The sequence below is a fragment of the Musa acuminata genome, chromosome BXJ2-3 (assembly GCF_036884655.1).
Source record: "Musa acuminata AAA Group cultivar baxijiao chromosome BXJ2-3, Cavendish_Baxijiao_AAA, whole genome shotgun sequence".
Taxonomy (NCBI): domain Eukaryota; kingdom Viridiplantae; phylum Streptophyta; class Magnoliopsida; order Zingiberales; family Musaceae; genus Musa; species Musa acuminata.
This window is the reverse complement of record NC_088340.1, coordinates 35,623,311-35,640,420: the sequence shown is the minus strand read 5'-3', so window position 1 is coordinate 35,640,420 and position 17,110 is coordinate 35,623,311. Positions and strand designations below refer to the sequence as shown.

Genomic DNA, 17,110 nt, shown 5'->3' with positions numbered 1-17,110 from the left:
AATCACTCGACAATTACGTCGATGTTGACACAAATACAAAGTAATCCTCATATCTCATCATTGAGGATTACTGTACCACCATTGACAATTAGCTCTTTACGGTGTTACTGTACCACCATTGACTTAACGCTGTCCATCATCACCAACTAAAATGTTACCCTATTAAAGATAACTGGTCAATTTATAATTAGTGTTCTCGAAGAACAAAGAGACGACCTAAGGCATGAGTCTGCCATGTTATGTGATGCGTCTTTTAGTATTTGCTTCCGAAAGAAGAAGTTGGATCAGAATATTTTGACGATGAATTTAATGCATATAAAATAAAAAAAAAGTTGCTTGTATCTTGTGACAAAGCACCAATTTGGAAAGAATCTGCAAATAATGATTTTAATTAATTTTATTCGAGCTTCAAATTGTTTAGTACCCAATTCTAATGCTTCAAGCTGTAAGTAAAATTTACCATGGATCATATGGTTTACAAGAAAAATATAAATTCTCTCTCAGATGTACTCATGCAATTACCGGCATAGGTTTAGAGGCCTTTACGAAACACTTATAGTTTCTTGTACATCAAGTAGAGGAATTCGAATCACAAACTTTCATTGTGCCCTGACATTATAATGATCACACAGTTCAAAGTGCTGATGAATTGGCAAATTTAGGTTTCCCTGAATCGGAAGAAGATAACCAAAACTATATCCACCTAAAAGGTCATCCGGTGAGAGGTCAATGGAACATTTTACTTTGTCTAATTTGAAGAAATGTGATGCCATATTAGAAACATGATCTGCTTCAGTACATGAGCTGCTGCTTGGTCGGATTACGGTGATGACAACAACTACTGGTTCCCAATTGCAAGAACTGATCTGTAGCAACTGCTGTGATACCGATGAAAGAATGATTCCTTATCTGCCATTTCCATCAAGATAATATCGGACTTCAATACAAATAGGCTCTTCAGTAGATGAGGCTTCGTTTTTAGTCTCCAGGAGAGGCATTCATCTCTGCATTAATGGACAGAAGCAAGCACAGAAGACTGTCACAAGTCCTTTTCCCAAGCATCAGATTCTAACATCTACCTTCTTTTTTTTTTTTTGTTCAACTGGTGCTGGATGCAGTGTCTTCATCATTGGTATTTAAATCAGAGATTTGGTCAACTGAGCTGCTACAAGAATCAACGGAACAATTCTCAGCACAGATACCTGATTCAGTGACCTGAGTGAAAGATCTTTCTTCGGAACTAGGGTGGGTGGTTCTGTTATACTTATTTCCCCTCCATGCAACAATTTGCTCCTTGTCAAAAGTCACAAGGACGCAAGGAACCAAGTCCTGCATCACAATTCCAGCAAGCAATTAAAATTGCAAGCAAACGATAACCTTTTTTTTCAATAATGGGCCTAAAACCTTAAACCAGAGGGAAAAAATGCTCATCTGTATCAAATATTAGCTAATAATTAAGGAGATTAGAAATAAAAGTGAGCACGAAGGATTTTAGTATAATGCATTTTGGAATGGGAGATACCTTACAGATACAAGATAAATATAAACATTCACACTAGCATCACTGTCAAAAACAAAGCATTCTTGCAACTCTATTATGTATCTCATCCAGAAGGTGAAAATTGATTAGTACAATACATATTAGTCCTCAATCTTGATCCTTACCTCATGTATCATGTTCTTCCAAGTAACTAGACACCAGTTTCTTACAGCATATTAAATTAATGAATGTGAATCAAATGAATTGAAACTAAGCTGATTTAGTGCCTCTTGACTATGCCTCCTTACGATGGGCTCAAGGCACATTTAGGCAAATACATAAAAACACATGAGAACATCCAACTTCTCCCATGAACATAAAATTGGGAGATGGAAGTCCAGCAGAATATGGATCACCAAATGATGAGTTGCCATTGAACTAGATAGTACAAAATAAGATACTCCTTTCATTTTTAATCTAATCTAGTTCTTAGAAACCAAAAATTGTTGATTCAGAAAATAGAAATTCAAAAAGGTTTTCAATTGCACACTACCCTCTTGTGGATGTCATAAGTCCAAGGCCACAGTTCTATGAACTTAAGAAGCTAACCTGGCAATCCTATAATGCCAATTCAGTCCTTACTGATCATACAGCTGATGCCGCAGATAATCCAAAAATTTATATACCCCAAGGTAGAAAATCTAATCTGACAGGTAGATCTACCTATACAAACAAAGGAGAACTATGAACGCACAAGCTAGGCTAATAAGGAAGTTAATTAGTTAATGGTATGCGGTACAACAAGATTAAGAATTTTCTCTTTTAAAACCAATTAGAGCCATTATTTTAATTAGTAATGTTGACCCCAATAGAGCTCAATGACAAGAAAGCATCCACATACCCATACCTATTATTGTTGGGGATTACTACTCGCTGTAGTGATCACAGTTTAAAGTACTGGTATAACTAAGCACCAGCAATGGATCATACAGCTCAAAGACTGATCTGTATTGTGTTTTCATTTTTCCAGAATTACTGGCCAATACAAGTCAGCATGCCACTCAATATCTGAGTTCCACACCTGTCCAATAAGTTATTTCGAAAGGTGTCAAATCAATATAAACTCCATGGCAGTGATCAGGACATGTCGCTCGACGGGCATCAATCATAAATGCTATTAACGAGGATATCATGATATCATAAATGCAACACAAAATCCTCTTCTCTGAGGATATCATGATATCATAAATGAACTTTGAGGATGTCATGGCATTATAAATGAATTTTGTTCAGGCTAACATGACAAGTTTTATAGACAACATTCTAACAAGACTTACAGTATATTACATAACATGTTTCTGTTAAATGTTTGAAAAAAATTGACTGAGATTGTTTTGTCCTTACCCGGAGCTTAACACCAATCTTTTTGTAATCACTTTTTTCGAGGCCCTTGCAATCTATACGAACTAGTTCATCAGTTAAAAAAGCATCACGGACCATTGGTACAAGACTAGCATAATATCCATTCTTCGCTGCAAAAATGCAAAAAATAAGAAACACAAATTAACAGTATGCAAGAGATAGTAGCCTTGCAAGATGCATCACCAAGCTTTGTTAAGGCAGGAACAGCAAGACCTCGCTTCCTCATTTCCTTTGTTTCCCCAATAGTTAATCCTTCGATCACTGTTTTAATCAGCCTAGGATATATCGGTTCATGAGGTTTCCACAACATTAATGGAATTCTAGGCCGTTTTTTAGCATTGTAACGTCTTCCTCGGTACAATAGGATCTGTCCACCATGGCGGTGTATGATCAACCCACCAGTCTTTTCCTGAAGCCATCGACCAAATATTTCAGAGAAAATATCCAGAAAGCAGAAAAAAACATACATGAAGAATAGACTCGATGGATACACAGCACTGTATAAAGTAGGACATAGTGGTTTAGAAGTCGTCCATCTTAAGTATTTGTTTCAAACTAAAATGGAAGGGCAGTTGATTAAATGAATAATTTGAACATACGACTTCTTAGCTTTACCCATGATTGGGGCCCTTAGGATATTAGCCAACAAAAAGAGGAAGCGAAATCTAATAACATTCCAAAAACATATATGATTTATCTGGGAAGAACTTAGTCACATCATCCACAGTGCAAACTTAAAGAAAGGCATTGATTTATGGTAATATTATCTCTACTTTGATGGCATTATGCCATTTAATTCCAAATGAAATATTTGCTATAGTGAATAAACCAAATATTTCTGAAACATTGATCAGCAAAGTTTATGATATCACAATCTAAACAAGGTAGGTTTGTGCTCTACTGACAAGGGCATAGTGGTCGATTTTAGCTTTAAAAAGTTTAGATACTGCTTCCATGTTGTGCTCTCAACTTGGAACAGAAATTTAGGTCTGAGTTACTTAACAAAAGTGAAACACTATCATATGATAAGGAAGTGACTAAGTCATTTATTGTTGCAAAATAAATTACCTAATTTTCTGTATAACCATTCTTTCAACACATCATTTTACAACCAAGAAAACAAAAATGCATAGCAACTTTCAAATTAGCATTTAAAAGTAGGCCTCATATTTGCATCTCCAGTTGCAATCAGCTAAGACATGGTGTCTAAAAGATACAGCCACCAGATGTAACTAAAATCTACACCTTGGGCCTTCATCACCATATTTACACACTCAGTATTGGCACTTGGGCACTAGAGCCGCAAGGAAAGGGAGAAGAGGGAGGAAGGTACCGCTAGAGGGGAGGGCTGCTGAACACCGCCAATTATTGACAGGGAGGAGGAAAGACACTGGCTGATAACCGGTCGTGATCTGGGTTGGGTTTTATTGCCAAAAAGGGGTCGTGGGGGCAGTCACACGGGGGGCAAGAAGATTTAGGTTTAGGTTTTAAATTGGACTAAATAAAATCAAACCAAGTGGTTTGAACCTAAGTCAAGTCAGGATCTGATTCAATTCTCAAATTGATTTGATGGGCGCTTGGGCTGCCCGACGCCCTACACAAGGCTCGCCTAGGTGGCCCCCAAGCCCAAGGGCCTTACCTAGGTCATCTTGAGGTACTCAAGCCTTGCCTCACCAGAGTGCCCAATGACTTCAATGGTCACTCTATACAAATTATTTCATCAATTTAGCAATTTACAAACAAAACCTATACTCACCATTGTATAATCAAAGATGTTTTATGCTCTTCACCTTTTCCAAATTATTGTTTTGCATTTTATATAATTTGCAAGAAAAAAATTGGTCCTCTGTAAATGGGTGCCTTGACATCTAGTTGGATGGTATCACATATAATCATGTCTCGATGACTTGTTAACAAAAGTCCGAGAATATCTCTATTTGACAAAAAGCCTTGCAGAATGATTGACAAAACAAACATGTAAATGCTCCATTTGTAAATGTCATATGTTTATTATTGTATGCACCATACCTTCTCTAAGAAGGAAAAGCTGGAAAAATCTATTAGAAAACAATTTCTTTGTGTATATTCAGGAAACATAATATATGTGGACAAGGAAAGTTGCTGGCGTAAATAGTTGATCAAAATGACAAAACTAGAGTCTATCACATATGTCACATACTTTGACCATGGTAGCTGCAAGAATAATATAAGCAAAAAATATACCTCAAGTTGGGTGCAAACATTTTCCATATCAACAGTCGGCACACCAAGACACTTAATCCTAATGGCCTCAGCATTCTTCCAATTATTATGAATGTCATTCAACATGTTGTGTGTAAGGCCATCTCTCCCTATAGAAGAAACTTTGTTAAGTAAAAACCCCATAAAGGCATAAATAATAATCATCCAGAGTAAAATAATATATCTCACACCATAGGTGGACAAAGAGGTAATTAGAGATGGCAACCCATGCATAGCTAGATCATATATTAGATGAAAGACAAACTAATAGTTTAGAAGAATTTATAGTAGTATATATAGGTCATTAACCAAACTTTTCAGATGCAGGAAATGTAAATTAGGAGTAAATTAGACACTTTCTTAATTTCCTATATTATAAGGCATTGCAAATTTGTTTGCTAATATGCAAAACTAATTCTAAATTGTTAAGAATAAGTGTTTGAATTATTTTTTCTTGTAATTGTTTGCGAATAAATTTTCAACCATGAATATTCAATCTAGCCTTAGTTAATATAAAATTGCATAGATAATTCCTCTTGCGGCTACAAGTTCCATGTTGGTGTTCCTAACTTTCAGATGCACCAACAATAACAATTGTTCTTAATCAAGGATGAACTGCATTACATATCATACTAGAAACCAAGAATAGAAAATTCTTTCACAGCACATTAATTTCAGTTTAAAGCTTCAATTACTTGTTTATATTAATCATTTTCTGAAATTCAACTTAATACAAAACGGACCTTCCTAACAACCTTTAGGAATGAATAACAGAATTTTTCAGCCTTATTCTTCCTAACTGAGTTCTACAGATGCACTTCCAGCAATAATTCAAAATAAATCAAATATATGATACAAAGATACCAATATTTAGATTCTTTAGGACAACAGCTTCCATCATGAAATTCCTTATGACCTTCTTAGTTGTGGATGATTTAGATCCTGAAATCAACTTCTCATTGATCATGGTCACCAAAGGGATTAATGATAAGTTCTCTTATTTAGTTTAATTACCAAAGATTTAGTTGCCAGGTTGACAAATCAACTTGTCTAGAAAGGCCTGCCAACAATAAAAGGGGACTACATAAAAATCAGATTAAAACTATGAAGGATAATTAAAATATTTCAAAATCACTTAAAATAGACAGAAAAAAGAGCAAAGAAAAATTTTCAGTGAACAATAAGAAGTATGTAAGGTGAACATTCAAGCACTGATAAAAATATTTTTCAGCTGATCTTTTCTGATAAATATATAAGTTTTCAATTTTCTTTTTTTTTCTTTGGGATTTCTTATATTCTAAATTTTAAATTATGTTCTTTTCCATATCTGAATCTTCAATTTAATCCAGTTGATGTTAATTGTATTGCCAAATTACCAATCCTGATTTTCTGTCTAGACAAAGAAACACTCAGCATCACTCATATGCTCATCCTCTACTATGCTCCATGATGATAACTCCTACAATCAAGTGGTCTCATTTTGCAGTTAATGAAAAACAAATCTGTAAATTATTAAAGGAAGATTATTTCTAAACGTAGCCTGAATGGAGGAAATATAATTTCATTCAGATGATATCATAAACCATTGAATCAAATTGCACATGATACCGGTGCGGATGTTATGCCATCTTTCAATGCTACATGTGGACCACCACTCACCTGCACAGGCAAAACCAGATCTTACAGTTGAGGTAGGGCAAGCCCTTTTCAATCAATCATGTTGCTTATCATGGACGTGGCTTGAGGCCAAAATTGGACAGAATGGGTGAAACTGATATGAGCATTTCTCAATCAAAGCTCAGTTGATCTCAGTCAATTCAATCAAGATACCAATTTCTTATCAATTATTGACTGCATTGACTTATTTCCAACCAGTTTCTATAATTCAACTAAAGCTTATCCTGATAAATAAAAAAGAATCAGATGCCAGTCATTTCTGAAAACCATAATCAAAAGCCTTTCCTATTCTCAATACGCTAGTAATCACTACATCATACAGATTCTTATTCATGTTGTAGCACCTACTAACTACTCCTTTCTTATATGAAATCCACTGAAAATTTTCCTGCCTCTATGGTCAATCCCTTGACATAGAACAAACAAACACATTCTATAGATGATGATGCATATCTTAACTCCCACATTCTATAAATTATCATCACTTTTTATCACTGTTCATAACATACAGTAACCTAGTAACAGGCTAATAAAACCAAGAAATGGGAAAGATACAAGCATTTCATGAACCATCCCTATATTGCTCCTGATTAAGAACAGCAATTGATTTACATACACCAGACTTTGTACTACATGTACAGGCATATGATTCTGGCAAGGTCATCTCTGAATGCAAATCATCGGCTAGTATCAAGACTAGTACTATCTAAGCAAAGGCCACAAGCGTGTAACAAAATTTAAGCTTCTTTATACCACGGAACAATATCGCAAAGCAGATGGCCTAAGACAAAAAATGAAGCGTAGTAAGAACTACTACCGAGGTTAACTTGCCGTTTAGTCCGATTCTTCTGGTACTTCTCGACCAGAAATGCTCTCTCGGCCGGGGAAAGCGGCTTCCCAAGAATCTTCGTTCTCATCTGTTTCGCCTTCTCCAAATCCACAGTCTCCGGCCCATCCCCATCGACGGACCTCACGGTAGGGTCGACGGCGGGGGCAGAGAAGCCAGTCCAAATCCTGTCAAGGCGACCAGGGCCGAATGGAGAGTACTTAGGCTCGCGAAGCCCGATGGGCTTAACGTTCGGGCTGCCCTCCGTGTAGCTGAAGCGGAAGTCGAAAGGAAGGTCGGAGTGGACCGGCTCCTGGCCGACGCGGTCGAGCGATGACGGCGGCCGGTAGGGCACCTTGGTCTTCTTCTTCTTGTTGTCGTTACTGGCCTCGGCCTGGTGGCCCGAGCTAGGGTTACGATTGTGCGGGCGGAGGGAGGGAGGCGGAACGAAGCCGTAGCGATCAAGGAGGCGGGGAGAGAGGCTAGGAAGGGAGGAGAAGAGAAGGCGGCGGGCGACGTGAAGCGCGGCGAGGGTTCGATTCCGGTGGGTGATCGGATCGGAAATCATGGGTATGATCAAGGCCAGGGTTTTGGGGTTTTCGCCGTAAGAGGGTGTGGGAATGAGGCAGGCGAAGACCGCATATAAGTAAAATGGTTTTACGTATCTATCCGGTCGGAGTTTCAAAATAACATATTTACCCCTTTAAATATTAATCTTTTTAGTGTGTATACCTTTTTAATTTACTGAACATAAAAAAATAATTTTTTTGTTACTTTAATTTATTATTTGATCCTACATGTTTTTAATAATTTTAAAGCAAATTTTGATACATATTAATTGGGTTCCAAAATTTTTATTGATTAAAAAATGCAGAGGATTAATTATAATGATATATTTTTATTTTTTAAAAGTTTTGCAAGGTATATGTAAGCTTAAATTTATAGTAGAGACAAATATTATGTAGGGGTATATATGGAAATTTACTTACCACCTTATAACAAGATGGAGATAGCTATGTCTGTTCGACGACGAAGCTATGTCGCTTCTTTCCTCTTCGGTCGCCACCGTCAGATGCCGCCATCTTCCTCCCTCCTCCTCCTGCGCCGCTTCAGACCAATCTATCCTTCTAAATAATATATCGTCCAGCAGAATCGTTAGGAAATCACAGAAGGAGCAGGCGATCGGGAACGAGAGCTCACCCTTCGGACCCCGCCTCCCTTTCTCGTCTGTCGCCTTCCGCCCCCTCCCCGCCGCCGTCAGCTACTCCGCCGCAGATTCCCCTTCCCTCTCCGCCGCCGTCGTATCTCCGCCTTGTCCTTCTCTCTCACGGTGGAATCTCGATCGAAGGCACATCCTTCTTCTCAATTTCACCGCCTGCGCTGTACGATCCGGTCCTTGCTCTTGGTTTGTTGGGAGATCGTGGGGGAAAATAACATTTTTGTTTATAATTTTGGTTTGTAGCGTCAAGATTTAACCTTTTTCCCGTTAAATTATCTATTTTGCATATGATATCCTTCAGACTGCGATTTCAGCGGCATGGCTGTTCTTGTCTGCGATTCCAGCGCTTTTGGTATGTATATTTTTGTTTCAAGAATCTGCATCGTCTTTGGCCCAAAGGTCTCTTCTTTATAGTTCATGTGGTGACTCGCAACGATCATGGTCTTTCAATTGCTTTGTTGGTGAGAGCAGGCTTTCAAGAAGGCTGCGGAGTCACTTGAAAAGCTGTTGGATGTCACAGCTGAAGAGCTGCCTGATACAATGGCTGCGGTTAGATTGTCCGGCATGGAGATTAGTGACTTAACCATGGAGCTCAGAGATTTAGGGTTAGCTCTTCTCTCTCCTGCTTAAGATTTTGAGCTATAAATCTAAATAGATACCAACAATAAATAATTTTTTTGGACTGGTAAGCATATTTGGGATGTTGTATGAAGGAAAATTTTTGTTCTTTTGTCGTCAAGGTGTTGTCAGGAAAAATACTGTAAATCTTGCTTGTCTTGCTAAATTGCAACATATGCAGCTGAGTGATATGTGCACTTTCTATGAATTAGATCTAAATGCATCTCTTTGCTTCTTTGATATGGTTGTGTAGGCAGGAGATAAGTCAAGGTGTCAGAAGCTCCACCCGAGCAGTTCGTGTGGCTGAGGACAGGTTGCGTCGTTTGACTACAATGACACCTATGGGTTGGTTCATCTTTCTTTGTTTTGATGATTCAAGAAGTCAAGCAGCTTGAAAGATTGGATGATGTGTTTCACACAATCTTTACTTAGTAATCATGCAGGGGAAAACCAACCCGAGCAATGAGACTGATGAACCAGTGGTAGCTAGAACTGCAAGGGAACTGCGGGAGGGGATTGTGAATGGGCGTATGGTTTTCGGAGTAATTTTTAGTGTCACTCAAATTTCTCGATGGGTATTTAACTTTCTGACTTCACGGAGCCGGAAGAAACAATCCTGAAATGAAGCTAGGCTCTTAACCCAAAAGTTTCTGGTGCTGCACTAGCAATCAGTCACATAGTTTGTTCTCCGTAGGTTAATATGTTTTCTTTTCGAAGGGCTTTCTTCTTTTGTTATTGTTTTCTTCGATGCTTTGAATTCTTTGAATGAGCTGTTTGTTCAGAAATCTTCTCTGCAATGTACTTCTGAATGAAGTGACTGCTCTTAGATTATTATTCCTCAACATTTTTCATTGTAGTTCCTGGATGCTGTTAATCTTGCATGTTCCTCGGGATTCTAGTTTATAGAAGAAATGTCTTTTTTATGTAGCTTCACTAGGCTTCTTGCTAATATACCTATGCCCTCATTATAAGAAAAACAATATCTTAAACTTCATGCTGTGAAACTTCTGACTTGCAAAGAAATGGAAAATTTACATAAATATGTTTGGAACCATAGCATTATATTATTATTTATTGCTGAGGATTGGGAAACTGAAACTAACTACCTTGTTCTTGTTTATGGACTGAAAGAAGATATATTTTGTGGTCTGCCTACATATATTGCCTGAAAGTTCACACACCATATCTGAGACCTCTGTCATCATATATTTGCAACATTCTTGCACATCTACAGTATTGGTATTTTTCATTCCTAAGTTTCAAGATTTGTAGTAATGGTAGGTTTCAATCTGGAGTGAGACCTGTCCCTCGAACCCATGATTTTGCAGAGAATCATGAGTATAGGCTAAAATTAGTCAATATCTGACCAATCCAACTGAATGCCTGTGGTTTATGTCATCTTCAGCTGGTATGACTGGTTTGAAACTTTCTCTAGATTTGTGGTTGTCTAAAATAAATTGAAGGTGTATCTGATTTGGCTGATTTAAAGCAATCCAGATCCATATATCTGGTCCTGATCTTTCAAACCTTGGTCTTGGATAGTCTTCATGCAGTCATCAACATGATTCTGTGAGTGGCTTGATGTACAACCAATTCTAACTAGCAATTTTCAAACTTCACAAAGAATAAAAATGTTTTGGATTCCCAATATCTAGAAAAGTGATATTTGGCTGTTAAAAATTGCAGGATTGTGTGCTACACCTGTATCATTTTTCAGTTTGAAGATATAAAGCTCTTGTTTTACTTTACAATGTTTTATTATTGGTTCAGAGATTGCTGATACACCAAGAAATCTATTTAAATAAAAGGAAAATATAGCATCTTTCCATGCAAACATTGTTGTGTATTTTGGACTAGAAGCATTTTTATCCTCATGGACAAGACTTTGGCTTAGCAGGTACTTAATTTGAAGGGACTGATGATTACACAATACATAAATGAACAATTCAAGAACTCAGGTTGGTATTAGCTTTTCCTTCCCTGGATGCAACTGCGGTTCCAAACAGCTGCAGTCTCACTAACATAGCTCTCAATCTTTATCAGGGCCTGTAAACAGTAAACGCAAGAAGCTTAAGCTATATATCTTTCGATGGTTTAAAACATACTGAAAGAAGGATTCAAAGATATTTCCACCAACTGTAGCAACCAAAAGTATAATTTGTACCTCAAAGGCAATATCGGTTGGGGTAAGTGCTGAAACATCCTCGTGGCCCTTCTTAGCTGCCATATCTGCACAAAAATAATTATAAGAATTAGTATCTACAATGATGGATTAGGTTCGTAATAAAAAATGCAATGACTGCATGTGGAATCCTTCTTTTTATGAAGTGATAAATATATATGTAAGCTTAAATGTCACACCACAATGGAAATTAATAAGCACAGAGTAAGACCTGAGTCAAAACAGGGAGTATCCGGGAAATATTGTTTGTTAGAATAATGCAGCTAAATGTACCTTCAAGGGATACTCTTGCAACAGCATTGGCATATGCCGTGCCTCTTTCCTCAGACAGTGCAGTGAGCTTCGCAAAGGCCTGCAACATAATTTCGACAGTTGGGTCATGTTCTCAATCTTTTTCAGCTCCGGTCCACCGTATCAAAGTTAAGTTGGATACTGATGAAGTATCAACAATGAAAAACTTCAAGGCAGAAGACACTGTCCAGGAATGGCACATTTAAGTGACAAGGATGCACTAGAATCTCCAATCCAGTTGGAAGGAGAGTGTTTTTTTTTTTTTTTTGAAACAAAAACAAGGAATCAAAATACAGTTGAAGTCCAGAACAAAATCCCCAACTTAAGTTAGCTTGTCTAGATCTAGCTAAATTAGCCAAAAGATATGCTGTACTGTTCAGCCCACTAGAAATGCAAGACCAATAGACAGACACAAGGGAACCAGCAAGAATTAGCACGTCCCTCAAAGTTACATGAATGAACCAGGGGAAGTAAACAAGCCACCCGGTGGTTGGAACATGTAAAGGACTATCAAAATGTTCAAATGTTCCAAAGGAGTGATGTAGCTTCTTCTGATACCCATGATATGAAGTATGAGTCATAAAGACTGAAAAAAAGATGATCATCAAATTGTGAGGAGGTTACCTTGGTGTAAGGATCACCAGGTTCTCGATGCAGAAGGGGGCGAGAAGCAGTCCCTACAGCAGCAATCCGCCGAGCCAGAGCATCCAGAGGAACATCGAGCCAGACTGTTATCCCCTGCTTCATATATTTCCTGGCAATTAAAAAAACAGCACTCAGTTGACATTGCTTTTAATGAGGTTTTAGAAAAAGATTTATGTTGTATTATATACGCTACCAATTAATTGGACGAATTACAGCACCACCACCAGTCGCAACAACCAAACGGCGCATTGAAGACAAGTCCTTTAGAACTTCACTCTGGAGCATGACAAGGAAAAAGAACGGAAGAAATCACAAATTTGTGCTTAACACATTTGGCCACAAGATCTTTTATCCATCATGTTTGGTCAGATATCACTTTGGTCATAAGATATCATATTTGTAATCCATTAATCACAAAATATCATTGAAATTACAAAGATGGAAGCACCTCATTGTCTCTGAAGAAGGCTTCACTATAGTCCTTAAATATCTGGGCAACAGAAGATACACCAACTGCCTGTTCAACCAATTTGTCACTGTGAACCACACACATTAAAGATTAGATTACATGGAATAAATATAATATATATGAACAGTATACATTATCGAGAAAATGACACAAACCTGTCAAAGAAAGAATAGCATAGCACCTCTGATAAAATCTTTCCTACCGTACTCTTACCAGAACCCATCATTCCTGAAAGAAAGTACAAACACGCCAATTAAAACATCATAATCCATACAACAAGACAAGTATCTTACAATGAAAGTTGTTTAACCACTTCTAGCATGACAAATTCCCAAAACTGACCAACTAGATAGATGCAACGCCCATTCAAGTAGGGGAGAACTTCTTCCGACTTTCTCTGCAGTTAAACAAATATCAGGATCACAAAATGGTAAAGGACGATGTTGTTTAAGTCAATTATCAGAATAATAAAAAATCAAACCTTTAGTATGAGAGCTTCATCAAATGAGTTATGGATGTTCTCTGCCCCTGCGTGATTAAAAAAAAAAGTTCTAAAGTGATTACCAATTAAAATGCAATTGTCAAACTTCAAAGGATAATTAAGAATGTCAAAGATAAGCATGTCGTTTGAAAAATATAGTTATCTAAACAATTGCATAATCAATATTTCCAAATTATCACAAAGAACAGTATAGTTATCTCAGCAATTGTATATTCAAGATTCTCAATGTGTTAATAAAGCATTTGCAGAAAGGCAACCTCACAGCTAGTGGAAAGGAAAGAAATTTACTCCACCTGAAAAAATAAAAATCACCCATAAAAAAAGCCAAAATCATGCAAATCATTTTCGAGTTAATGATGTGACACAAAAAAGGTTAAGAAAAGGAAAGGGCAAGAAAAGATGTGAGATATGGGAGGACAATGAGAACTCTCTCTACTTCAAGAGATACTAAGAGCTAATAGTTCGAAATACAAAAATTTGATAAGGTTTCAAAAACTAAAACACCCCACCAATCTTCCTTCTCCTTTTATAGATTCCCAATACATTGAATCCCTCAATCACCTAATTAATAAGTTACAATTTATTAAAAATCAAGCACAAATTACAATGCATGTTAAATTCATGGTGCATTATACTTTGAAAGTTTTTGAATTTTTATAATTATCGCAAGATACAAATCATTTTCTTGAAATTTGATAGGATTGAGCTTGGAATTTATTGTCTTGGAACTTAGGGGCATTCAATGCTCGCCATGCACTGCATCATCCTTGCCACTCGTCCACGAGTTATTGTCGTTATTACCATGGTACATTGATAATTCTTGAATGTTAAATGTTGAGTGAGTGCGAATGTTACGAGGAAGTTCAATCTTGTAAGTATTGTCATAATTCTCTTGAGAACTCAACAAAGACCAATTTCCTTCTCTTTGAGTTTATTGTAAGTTCATGTTGGAAAACGTTCTTTTTTCAAAAAGACCCAAGCAAAATCTCCTTCTTCAAAGATCTTCACATGACAATGCTTGTTGACCTTTTCTTTGTAAACTTGGTTGCTAGTTTTAAGCTTCTTCTTTACTTCTTTATGAATTTTTGTCATGGTAATAACAAAATCCTCTCCCTTTGAACTTAATAAAGGTGATTCAGGTACTTTAGCAAGATCTAGATAATGAGGTAAAATACGATTATAAACAATCTCAAATGGCCTCTTGCTCGTAGAATGATTAATCATAAAGTTATGAGTAAATTCAACACGAGGTAGCATGAGATCCCATTGTTTTGGATTTGTAGCAGATTACCCAAGGTTCTATTAACACACCACTTGCATAATTATAGCTTGAGCTTCTAGTGCCATGGGTTTCTTGACGTTCAAGGCGCACGGTAAACTCTTCAACTTGTCTCCTTAGTGCTTCAATTTCTGCATCCCTTTCATCTCTATCTGGTTGCATCATTTTTTTACCGCGTCGCCCTCTGCCCTTTCTAGTTTCTTTAAGAAAGAGGTACTCCAAAAGCATAGCAAGGCTCTAATACTAAATGATGTGAAACAAAAAAAAAAGGGAGAAGGAGAGGGTGAGGAAAGAAGTGCAATATGGGAGGACAAAGAGAACTCTCTCTATTTCAAGAGGTACTAAGAGCTAATAACTCCAAATACAAAAGTTTGATAAGGTTTCAAAAACTAGAATGCCCCACCAATCTTCCTTCCCCTTTTATAGATCTCTTGTATATTGAATCCCTCAGACACCTAATTAATGAGTCACAATTTACTAAAAGTCAAGCACAAATTACAATAAATATTAAATTCATGGTACATTATACTTTGATGGTTTTTGAATTTTTATAATTATCTCAAGATACGAATCATTTTCTTGAAATTTGATAGGGTTAAGTCTGGAATTTATTGTCTTAGAACTTGGGAGCATCCAATGCTCACCGTGCACTGCATCAGATAGGTTGTTTAGGCATTGCAGATTGGACAGATAGGTTGCACATATATAACCATGATGAGCCATATCTCATAGACTTTGCATCCAAACAAATGACAATGTCTCAACTGACTATTATTTATTGTTTCTCTTGTGAAAAATTTGAAAGTAGAACTGACAAAAAGACTAAAATAACTTTATTTATCACAGAATTATTTAAAACCATTAAGAAATTGATCTTCCAATAGGAAAAAAACTCAGGTAGAACAAAATGGCACCATAATGAAATTGAACACATCCTTGTCCGATGACCTCAACGCTCAAAAAAATTCAGTGGAAATATCAATGTTACTCATGGATGGAAAAGATTCTGAACTGGATACTAATAGAATCTAACTGAATCCTACCTGCAATTTCTAATAGTTTCCAAGGATCTGAGGGTTCACTTGTCAAATATTTAACGTATTCAATATTCTTTACAGTTTAACCCCATGTCAGAAAAGCCAATGAGATCTTCATTATGTCATTACTACTTTCTTCACATGTTTACGATTAGAAAGATTACCTTCTAAATGACATATAAGCGAATTAAACCAAAATAATAACAATAGTTGTTCTTATTTTAAGATTAGATCTCTACAACCGCTTAGAAATTGGGATTTTTGGAAAGGAGAAATAGAGAGGGGAAACAAAAGTACCTGGGGCCTTCTTATAACTACAAGAAATCTTTGGCTCAGCTTGTCCTGGACGAAACAAAGTTCTGCTCCGCCGCGGATCCCCAAATCGAACCGTGGAAACCCTGCGCTCCTCCAAGCATCGGTTCGGAAGCCTTACGAAACTGCTTCCTTTCCGTCCGACCTTGTCCGGACCGATCCAAGGACAGGATTGCAAGCCTAAAGCCGCACTCCCCTCCATCACCCGATCCAAGAGACACCGCTAGAAGCCCAAAGACGCCTCCTTTCTCCGTTTATAGATCACCGAAGACCGCAGCTCCCGCCAGGAACAACCGATCTGGCGCCATTCCAGAGCAAGGGCGAAGAGAGGTTGGTGCGAAAAGGGGAAGATTCGATGAACAGAACCAAGGGGGTCGATTGGAGCGGGGCCTGGGCGAACCCCTAGAGGAGGCAGCGATGCGAGGAGCTCCACCAAGGGGCGGAGGGGACGGCGCAAAATAGCAGCAGGCAGAGACCCCGACGAGGACTAGTCGCCGCCTAACGCTGTCGAGAAGTTGCATTTCTCGGTCTTTATAGGGGCAAGAGAAAATAAAATTGCTAATAAATATAAAATTCGATACTTTATGAAATGACATATGTGCCCTCGATAGTGTTGAATATAAATGGTATCGGAATTATCTTAAAACAAAGAAATTATTCTGATTCGATAAATAAATATTAGTCTGCATATGATGTTTTCTTTGTTATTCTTTTTATTGGAAATTGGAATTATCTTTTTTGGTATGGTAAGTTCGATTTTGTTTCTCATAAATTGAAGGTTATTTTGGTCATCAGAAGTATGTGGTTTGAGGTTGACTGTCATAAGAGAAGTGAGATGCGGCACGTCGTCATTGTTGACCAAACCCAGATGACGCCTCCCCTGGTTGTCGCTTGGCCAGTAATCACTTGC

The 17,110-nt window shown here is 37.4% G+C and overlaps 3 protein-coding genes across 5 annotated transcripts; 1 reads left to right on the top strand and 2 right to left on the bottom strand.

Moving 5' to 3' along the window:
- Positions 1 to 485: 485 nt before the first annotated feature.
- LOC103979329 (CRS2-associated factor 1, mitochondrial) lies at positions 486 to 8,284 on the bottom strand. 2 transcript variants are annotated; one of them, XM_018822922.2, is made up of 6 exons: positions 7,638 to 8,284; positions 5,126 to 5,253; positions 3,086 to 3,311; positions 2,885 to 3,012; positions 1,203 to 1,329; positions 486 to 1,004 (listed from the first exon to the last, which is right to left on the bottom strand). In XM_018822922.2, the coding sequence occupies exons 1-6, from the start codon at positions 8,212 to 8,214 to the stop codon at positions 979 to 981; spliced, it is 1,212 nt and encodes a 403-aa protein (XP_018678467.2). In that variant the 5' UTR covers positions 8,215 to 8,284; the 3' UTR covers positions 486 to 978. The 2 variants fall into 2 exon arrangements, with proteins under 2 accessions (XP_018678467.2, XP_009393710.2); XM_009395435.3 differs by having other exon boundaries at positions 486 to 1,329; positions 7,638 to 8,283.
- A 361-nt stretch (positions 8,285 to 8,645) lies between these two features.
- LOC103979330 (uncharacterized) lies at positions 8,646 to 10,325 on the top strand. 2 transcript variants are annotated; one of them, XM_009395437.3, is made up of 5 exons: positions 8,646 to 9,028; positions 9,167 to 9,217; positions 9,337 to 9,470; positions 9,737 to 9,828; positions 9,927 to 10,325. In XM_009395437.3, the coding sequence occupies exons 1-5, from the start codon at positions 8,684 to 8,686 to the stop codon at positions 9,947 to 9,949; spliced, it is 645 nt and encodes a 214-aa protein (XP_009393712.2). In that variant the 5' UTR covers positions 8,646 to 8,683; the 3' UTR covers positions 9,950 to 10,325. The 2 variants fall into 2 exon arrangements, with proteins under 2 accessions (XP_009393712.2, XP_009393711.2); XM_009395436.3 differs by having other exon boundaries at positions 9,916 to 10,325.
- A 938-nt stretch (positions 10,326 to 11,263) lies between these two features.
- Positions 11,264 to 16,709, bottom strand: LOC103979331 (shikimate kinase 3, chloroplastic). Its single transcript, XM_009395440.3, has 10 exons — positions 16,186 to 16,709; positions 13,552 to 13,598; positions 13,413 to 13,467; positions 13,226 to 13,298; positions 13,050 to 13,137; positions 12,795 to 12,877; positions 12,581 to 12,710; positions 11,939 to 12,017; positions 11,648 to 11,712; positions 11,264 to 11,529 (listed from the first exon to the last, which is right to left on the bottom strand). Exons 1-10 carry the CDS (start codon positions 16,400 to 16,402, stop codon positions 11,449 to 11,451), a joined length of 918 nt encoding a protein of 305 aa, XP_009393715.2. The 5' UTR covers positions 16,403 to 16,709; the 3' UTR covers positions 11,264 to 11,448.
- Positions 16,710 to 17,110: the final 401 nt, after the last annotated feature.

Coding starts and splice junctions, on each gene's coding strand:
- LOC103979329 (XM_009395435.3), bottom strand. CDS start 8,214: ATGATTTCCGATCCGATCACCCACCGGAATCGAACCCTCGCCGCGCTT. Junction 5,254..7,637: donor TAAACGGCAAGTTAACCTCG/GTAGTAGTTCTT, acceptor TTTCTTCTATAG/GGAGAGATGGCCTTACACAC. Junction 1,330..2,884: donor AGATTGGTGTTAAGCTCCGG/GTAAGGACAAAA, acceptor ATTGTGATGCAG/GACTTGGTTCCTTGCGTCCT.
- LOC103979330 (XM_009395436.3), top strand. CDS start 8,684: ATGTCGCTTCTTTCCTCTTCGGTCGCCACCGTCAGATGCCGCCATCTT. Junction 9,029..9,166: donor TCAATTTCACCGCCTGCGCT/GTACGATCCGGT, acceptor GATATCCTTCAG/ACTGCGATTTCAGCGGCATG. Junction 9,471..9,736: donor ATGGAGCTCAGAGATTTAGG/GTTAGCTCTTCT, acceptor ATGGTTGTGTAG/GCAGGAGATAAGTCAAGGTG.
- LOC103979331 (XM_009395440.3), bottom strand. CDS start 16,402: ATGGAGGGGAGTGCGGCTTTAGGCTTGCAATCCTGTCCTTGGATCGGT. Junction 13,599..16,185: donor TAGTTATAAGAAGGCCCCAG/GTACTTTTGTTT, acceptor TTAATCACGCAG/GGGCAGAGAACATCCATAAC. Junction 13,138..13,225: donor TGCTATTCTTTCTTTGACAG/GTTTGTGTCATT, acceptor TGTGGTTCACAG/TGACAAATTGGTTGAACAGG.